We start from the raw sequence: 8,286 nt of genomic DNA on the forward strand, positions 1-8,286 counted from the left end.
TCAATTTAAAAGTAAATGAAATCAATGAAAAAAGTATCTTTTGTCCTTTAACAGAGAAGAAACTCAAACAAGTTTGCAGACAACTGGATGAGTCTCATACAGATAAAGTTTTGGTTTATGTCACCCGTTTTCCTCTCTAACCTCCCTGTGGTACATTATCTGCTTTCTGGATTCTATATAATAGTAAGTTCTAATCATTAGCTGAAGTAAAAGAAAATAGATCAGATGTCTGAAGTACAATCGATACCTCATTGCACTAACATTAGAATAAGGTAGGAAATAGTAAGTTCTGATAAAAGCTATATCAGAATTAGAGGCAAATTTCATTTTTTTAAGTCTTCCTCCTCCAGGAGACTCCTGGAAAGGGTTACGAAGCTTCAGGTGTTTTTTCTATTTTTTTTTTTTTTTTTTTTTTTTTTTGGTGTAAGTACAGTTGGTAGAACCCAGGACAGGATTTGATTCTAGGTACCTGGCTACCTCAGACCAGTAACACTCACATCCTAGTTGAGCTTGTTAGAAATGCAAATTCTCAGACGTACAGAATCAAATCTCTGGGCCAGAGCCTAAGAATCTGTCTTTTAAGAAGCCCTCCAGGTGATTTCAATGCATACTGAAGTTTGAGAAACACTGTCCTACAGTCTTGCTGTAGAAAGTGTGGAGTGTAGACCAGCAGCATCACCCGTTGGCTTATTACAAATTCTAAACCCCAGGCCCCACCCTAGTCCCACTGAATCAGAATGTTAACAATACCCCAGATGATTCATATGCACATTAAAGTTGATCACGGAGGGAACTGACTCCCTTCTGAGTGCGTTCTAGGCTCAGGTTGGAGCCCTGCCACCTGCAACAACTCTGGACCTGAATGTCTGGATTTGGAGCTGGACCATCCTGTGGGGGTGGAGGTAACAAGGCCCCATTCACCGAAGCATTCACCCCCTGACCTTCTTTAACATACGCATGAATGACTAGTGCTTTGTTGGACGCTGAAAAAATAAGAAGAGCAGGGAGCACTAAGACATCGTGAATCGTATTGCGCATTCTCCAATATGTGCGGATGCTCTAATGAACCGCATGTGCCCTTTCCAGCACTAACTGTAGCTTCTTTCTGTTAGGAGCCCTGAAGAATGTTTGGGAGAAGATAGTGAGGCTCCCACTTAGTGGGAAATGATAAAGGAAATAAAAATGTAACCTGTGAATTAAAAACAAAGCAAAATTGCAAGTATTGTGAAGTGTCATACCTTGAATAGTTCAAAGAGCATATGATGAAGGTGAGAAGGTACATACACAATGTGAATTGGTTGGCCTGGAGATTTTCCTAGAAAAAAATTAAACTCATTTAGAACTGGTAAACAAGTATTTCATTAAAACAAAACAAAATAGACTCCCTATTCCCAAAATTAGAATACTCTCCATCTTCCTTTACTCTGAAATTCTACCCTAGGATCTTCCCTCTTTAACAGTAAACACAACTGGCTTATTTTCAAAATGCTATTACAGTTGCTGCCTTGTGCTCTGTGATTAATTTTTGCATTTCTCTACAAATGTATAAGATCAGATGAAGTGCATGACAAGGGTGCTATAAATTAGATTATGTGGATTATTTGTTTCTGCTTTCAAAAATTTCATACTGGGCTACTTCAGAGTTAAAATCATATACATTTTAAGGAAGAAGAAAAAAATTCATGTGTCCGTAGTATAATACTGAAATTAATATTAGCTATAATTTTCATATTTTATGGGAAAATAACACATTTGATGATTCTTTTGATTATTCTCACCCAAACACTAAATCTTACAGGCTAAATATGCTTACATTTCACCGAGAGGCAAAAGAAAACAGAGAAACAAAAACCTCATAATACTGTTTGAGAAGAAAAATAAAAGTATTATTCTTTGGTGTCCCAGGCCTTGGCAAAGTTTGAATCAGAAAACAGAAGGTCTGGCACAATTCCCTCTTTATTTTATCAAACAGTTCAAGCAGTTTATCTACACGTATTATGCAACACTGCTGTTAATGCTTAGAGATATTTTTCAATCTTTATTTGTATTCCTATTTTTAATTTAGCAATCAATTATGTGTACATATCCCCAGTCCATGAGTTAGGGTACTTTTAATTTGAGCAACTTAATTTTAACTGTCCTGCTCTGAGAGGCACTATGGGATAAGATAAGAACAGTGTCTTGGGGCGCCTGGGTGGCACAGTGGTTAAGCATCTGCCTTCGGCTCAGGGCGTGATCCCGGTGTTAGGGGATCGAGCCCCACATCAGGCTCCACCGCTATGAGCCTGCTTTTTCCTCTCCCACTCCCCCTGCTTGTGTTCCCTCTCTCGCTGGCTGTCTCTATCTCTGTCGAATAAATAAATTAAAAAAAAAAAAAAGAACAGTGTCTTGCACTCATCATATTATCACTTGAACGTGGGGTACCCTAGAGGTGAAGCCACTGAAGTATGCTCTGTTTCCAAAACTGTGGTGTTTACTTACAGTGCAATTAAACATTTTTTTTTGTAATTTAAAGACATTTTTAAAAGAACATTTAACATGAGACCTACCTTCTTAAATTTCTAAGTGTACAATATAGTATTCTTAGCTGTAGGCATCATGTTGTACAGTGGATTTCTAGAACTTACTCATCTTGCATAATTGAAATTTTATACCCATTAAACAGCAACTCCCTATTTACCCCAGCCCCCAGACCCCAGCAACCACCATTCTACTTTCTGCCTCTCTGAATTTAACATTTTACATACTTCTGATAAGCGGAATCCCACAGTATTTGTCCCATGACTGGCTTATTTCTTACAATACAATTTAAAGTGTTTTTGTTTCCAGGTCTTATGAGTAACTTCTCCAGGAGGATGTTCCTACTACCAAGTGGTTCCTCCTACTTCTGGCATCCCTGACCCCCATATTCTGCAAGATTGCTACTCTAAATCCTAATGTATTTATTCAAACCATTCCTCTTTATGAATCATCATTAGCAACTGAATACGCTCAACTGGAACTTTCCAATTGAGATGAAGAGAACTTCGGCTTCAAAAAAGAACCGTACAAATTCTAGACAAGTTCAGAAGGGAGAAAAGGCACACAGAAGTTGCTTTGTGTTTACAAGAAGTAATCATACTGGGAGAACAGTGAATTTCCCATAGATTAAAATATGTTTTATTTGTAGCTTACCATTCACTTGTGTGAGCTTTAATTCTGGAGATGTTAAATAATACTGGTCACAAAGCATCTTTGAACACTCAAAGGCATCTGGAATAGAAGGTTTTTTTCTTAATGATGAAATGAATTTATGCCAAGTGAAATTTTCACATGATCTTCAGTGTGTGTACTAACCTTAATCTAGAATATTCATTAGAGTACAGGATTATATATATGTGTATATATANCAGGATTATATATATGTGTGTATATATATATATATATGAAAAAATACCTCTTTAATATTTTATTGAATAAAAAATTAAGACAGTGTTGAAGTTTTAGCTGTGCCAATAGGAATATGCACACTTCAGAGATTGAATACAATATATAAGAATATGGCACATTACCCATTAATGTCTGGATTTTTATGTTATTAATGAATGTTTAAACCCCAACTCTCAAAAGTGAAGGAACTTCATGACAGTATTTATAAAACTATAAACGGAACACTCCGAATATAAATTTATTCACAAAGTCACCTCATCTATAGGTATGTCAAGCACACAGTGTACATTTTCAGTAAGGGAAATGCAAAAATCTAGAAATTACCTTGGACCACGGCTGCCACATCACAGTTTGGATCAATGCTTCCAAATGTGAGTTGGGTTTCCTGTCTGTGAGTCACTAAATATAAGAACTGTTAAAAAATAAAAATGAAGGATGTTGTTATAAAAAGCAGGATAATCGTAATTAAAACTACCACTGAAAAAGAATGTGAGCCCCCTGAATAATGAAACCTCTGGTTGGGGTATGGCTTATGTTCTACACCCTTCTCAGTGTGTCATGACCATGATGAGCTAACTTACTATGCTGGTTCATCAGCATCCGCGTAGAAATACGGTTCATGTAAAATCGATCCAAGAAATACTGGAGATTTTGATTGGTGACTGGGTCAACTGTGCAGCCATCTTTATATTCGATGATTCCTTGTGCCATGGTTGGAACTACATTGTGGTGTCTATTTCGAACTTTGATGAGCGTATCTACAAAACTAAGCCAAAACACATTTATAGTTACTGAAAGTTCCAGTAAGTTTCATTCACTTATATCCCTTAGACTACTTCAAAGAGGGCTAAAGCCATTTTTAAGTACCCATCTAAGGAAATCAAATGATAAAATGTTTGGATGAAGCTTTATGAAGGTTCTCACTAGAGATTCCTCAACTACAATAGAGGAGACAGTATCACAAAAAGATTTATTTTGTTTCTAGCTTTACGTAAAAATACCAGCTTCCTAACGGGTGAATTCATTCTAAGAATTCATTAAGCCTCCTTTTTAAAAAATAATAATTAAAAAGAATTAATATTAAAGAGAATTCTAGAGTGCCATTGTGGAAAAAACCCTCAAGATTTCTTCTCGGATTTATAAAAAGTTTCTTCTTTCCTATTCTTATAGCCAGAAACTATCGGTTACTCTGAAAGAAAATGTTCAATCTCCAGTGACAATGACATATAGTAATATTATGTTATAGTAAATCCACCTATGAAGCTAATCATCAGACTAAATTTATAATAAAAATAGATTTCCTTAATAATAAGTTCCCCACACTTGTTCATACTAAGCATCATTTTCAATGCTATCCTTCCTTATCACTTTTAAAAAACCAACAAGTCAAAACTTGTCATTTGTAAGGGGGAGGTTACTTGTTATTCAGAGTTGTAGCTCCTTTAATTTATGTCTAAAAAAACATCTTCGGAGTATGTCTGGAAATAGTCAAAGTTTTAGACATGTATTCTAATGCATAGAACTTACTCTGATAATGCTTTCTGGTCCTCTGGGCTTTTCTCATGGAATTCCACCAAATCCATCAGGCTCTGGATATACCTGTAAAGTGACAGGTGTGCTTTAAGTTTTAAAATTGAATAGTCAGATACAAGAGGCTAAATCATTTCAAAATGATGGAAAAGAGAAAGTATAATGTTTAAAATTGAAACTTTCCTTTAAAACACCTGGAAAACACTGTATCTAAAAAACAAAACAAGGAAACTATGACCTTAACCCTCAGCTTTGCTATTTAAAATTTATATTTCTTTAATCATTACAGATCAGTAGTCAGTTTTTTGTTTTATCTGGCAAATGTTTTCTTTTTTTATAATACTTAGATACAATTTTTTAAGGAAGGCTTCCTATTTTTTCCTACTATATTCATTCATAGGTGAGTAGAAGTTGTGAAAGCAGCAGTAAATACTATGGATGATGTATTTCAGATTGTAATTGTTTAATAATATATATATTTATAATATTTATAATATACAATATTTATATTTATATAACTATAATACTTATAGTTATAATATATATTGTATATTTATATTTATAATATATGTAATTGTACAATACATATTTACAGTATTTTTAATATATATATATATTTCTTAAATCAATAAACAAAAAGCTGTGTAGTCAGTGGATTAGGGTGAGGCTCTGGTGTATATCTGCCTCAGGGGTACCGTGGTCCTATCCTCTGAAAATCTGTTACTTTGGGTGATCTACCTTCTCTAAGCCTCAGTACCCTTATCTGTAAAATGAGGTGATAATAACTGACAATTATTAAGTGCTGGCTGAGTGCCAGGTACTCTTGCAAGTACTTTTTTTATGGATTAGCTCATTTAATTTCACTCACATAACCCTTTGAAGCATATACTTTATTTTCCTCAGTAACAGATGGGGGAATTGAGGCATGGAGAATTTAAGATACTTGCCAAGAAATTCCCCAAAAACTAGGAAGAGGCAGAGGCAGGATTTGAACCGAAAGCCTGCTGATTATTGGTTTGTAAGTAACAAAGATTAGACCCTCCAAATAGTAGTCCTTCTGTATATTTCTAGGGTAGGATTCCGTGTGCAATATCAAACTCTGTCTTTTATTATTTAAAATACAATTATATTGTGAAAATATGTACTTTCTCAGGACAAGATGTCTGTTTATAGCTTTATAACTGCTCTTATGATAACTTACCCTAAATTACTAAAAACATCTTTACATCTTTCAAAAATGTTTACTGTTCAGACCACCTGTTTACCAATTATGATGTTAATGTATTATAAGAATTCATACTCAGATACGTGTCTTAAAAATAGAGACTGTTTCAGAATGATTCACCACTTACCAGCTTTTAACTAATTGCACTGAAGAAGTCTTGACTAATCGATCAGGGAGGATATCAATTTCCTTCAGGATATTGGCTAGCCTCACAGGCAATTCTTGTCTCAAAAATGCAAAAGAAGTTCTTTCACATGCATTTTCTGAACCTGTAATAAATAACATTTGTTTAGTTTCGGGAAAAAAGTAGCTCTAAATGATACATTTGAATAGCATTAACTATACAATACTGAACACACACACACATATCATAAACTTATAGTTTCACCCTCAGTTGGGTTACTGTTTGTACTAAGAAGAAGTAAGTTATCTCCTTTTTCATTGTTTTTTTTTTCTTTGCTTTCTTTGTAAAAAAAAAAAAAAGGCCATTATGAGAATTATTGTTTTCTTTTTTTGGAAGAGGATTCACTTCCGTGAAGTCAGACTATCCCATAGCTCAGTCAACACCACAGTGTCAACCCAACATTGTTCAGAGAGTTCTAGATATGAAATTGGAGTAAAGGGATAACAGGGTGGGTAGGAGTTATGATGTTCCCACATTAGTGATAAATAATACCACGTTTAAATCCTTGAAGTTTTCCTTGTAAGATCACTGCAGGAGTTTGTAAACATTTTTGGCAGTAATGCAAATATACGGAAAACCATAATGGTAAAGAGACAAATCTGTTAGCAATGCAGAGAGATGTATATACCCTGTGAACAGGTGGAAGGTGGCTAAGGGATAAAATCTGAATTAATATGAAGCTATTTTATAACATTAGGAATCCTCCCCCAAAAGTATTATGCTGTGAAGGAGAGGATAAAGTTTTTTAATTCATTGTTAAATGGTGCCGCAAAGCAAAAAGTATTTTGACTGGAAGCTTTGGACGGAAAGATGAGCTCAAACCATCCAGCATCAGTGGGTCAGCAAGTGGCCTTGACCTGTAGGCACAAACTGTCAGAAATAAGATCTAAGAAAGCACAAGGCGCACTGGCGTCGAGGCTCCAGGTTTCAGCAGGATAGTAGACTCCAGCTATTTTAAGCAATGAGCTCTGCTCTCCCTGCACAAGGGCTGAAAGTTAAGGAAGCTCCCCAACCCCAGCGCCCCAACCCGGCCCTACTTCCCAGCTCACCAAAGTCCAGGAGCTGCTTCATGGATAGTGGGGACGGGCTGTAGCGTGAAAAATGCTCAACCTCGCGGGGCACCAGGCTGGCGCTGCTCAGTGAGCCGGTGCTGCGCATCACGAAGCGGGCCGCCTTCATCTTGATGCCCACCCTGGCTGGCAAGCGCTGGGGCTGGCTTGAGGGACGAAGGCTGAGAAAAGCAGAACCTGGGACCCAGATGGGGGCGGTGCGCGTTTGGGTAGTGAGGGCAGGTGGGCTGGCTCGTGCACCCGATCTGGGCTGAGATTCTGGGGTGCTTCCGAGTGGAGGAGGCCGGCAGTGAATGTGAGGAGCCGCGAGTGGCTGGAGACTCAAGTCCCCCTGTGGCCACCACCAGTCGCCTCCCGCGGTTTTGTTTGTTTCCCGGCACGCCCCTCCCCACTCCAAGGGGGAGGAGTCACTGGGACTTGGAGACTAGTCCAGAACTGGGGCTGCGCCTATCAGCTCAGATAAAGAACTTTGGGCCCCGCCCCCCCGGCCGCGGGGTCCTGTTGGTGGGGAGACTTGGCACCAGTGCCCGGGGCTGTGAAAAGGCAGGTGAAGCGGGCTTCTGGAGGTATATGGGCTAAAGATCAGCCACTTGGGACAGAGTCCCGGATCGCGTGGGCTGGGGGACGGCCCAGACTCGTCCTTGTTTACAAGGAGAGACTGTCTCAATGTCACGCATTCCTGACCAGAAACTATTTCCAAGAGTCTGAGCTCCGGGATGTCGTTGGTTCTTGCGCAGAGCGGGCTTTTTACAGTAGCCAATCAGCTGCATGCAAAAGTATGAGCTTCTCTGCCATTGGACAGTGAGAGAAAGAACTAGTGTAAAGACTACTTCTGGTCTTTTCTCCAG

General features: G+C 37.9%; 1 protein-coding gene across 2 annotated transcripts in view; it reads right to left on the reverse strand.

Moving 5' to 3' along the window:
- PDK4 (pyruvate dehydrogenase kinase 4) overlaps positions 1 to 7,786 on the reverse strand; it is a 22,408-nt gene extending 14,622 nt beyond the window's left edge. Inside the window, exons 1-5 of one of the 2 annotated variants that reach the window (XM_034667952.1) lie at positions 7,418 to 7,786; positions 6,312 to 6,453; positions 4,957 to 5,028; positions 2,176 to 2,190; positions 1,466 to 1,488 (exon numbers count right to left, since the gene is read on the reverse strand). In XM_034667952.1, coding sequence (XP_034523843.1) covers positions 1,466 to 1,488; positions 2,176 to 2,190; positions 4,957 to 5,028; positions 6,312 to 6,453; positions 7,418 to 7,547 — 382 coding nt within the window. In that variant the 5' untranslated portion in view covers positions 7,548 to 7,786. Of the gene's footprint in view, positions 1 to 1,465; positions 1,489 to 2,175; positions 2,191 to 4,010; positions 4,196 to 4,956; positions 5,029 to 6,311; positions 6,454 to 7,417 lie in introns of both variants that reach the window. The other variant, XM_002918928.4, reaches the window with a different exon arrangement.
- Positions 7,787 to 8,286: the final 500 nt, after the last annotated feature.

The sequence above is a fragment of the Ailuropoda melanoleuca genome, chromosome 1 (assembly GCF_002007445.2).
Source record: "Ailuropoda melanoleuca isolate Jingjing chromosome 1, ASM200744v2, whole genome shotgun sequence".
In the NCBI taxonomy this organism is placed as follows: domain Eukaryota; kingdom Metazoa; phylum Chordata; class Mammalia; order Carnivora; family Ursidae; genus Ailuropoda; species Ailuropoda melanoleuca.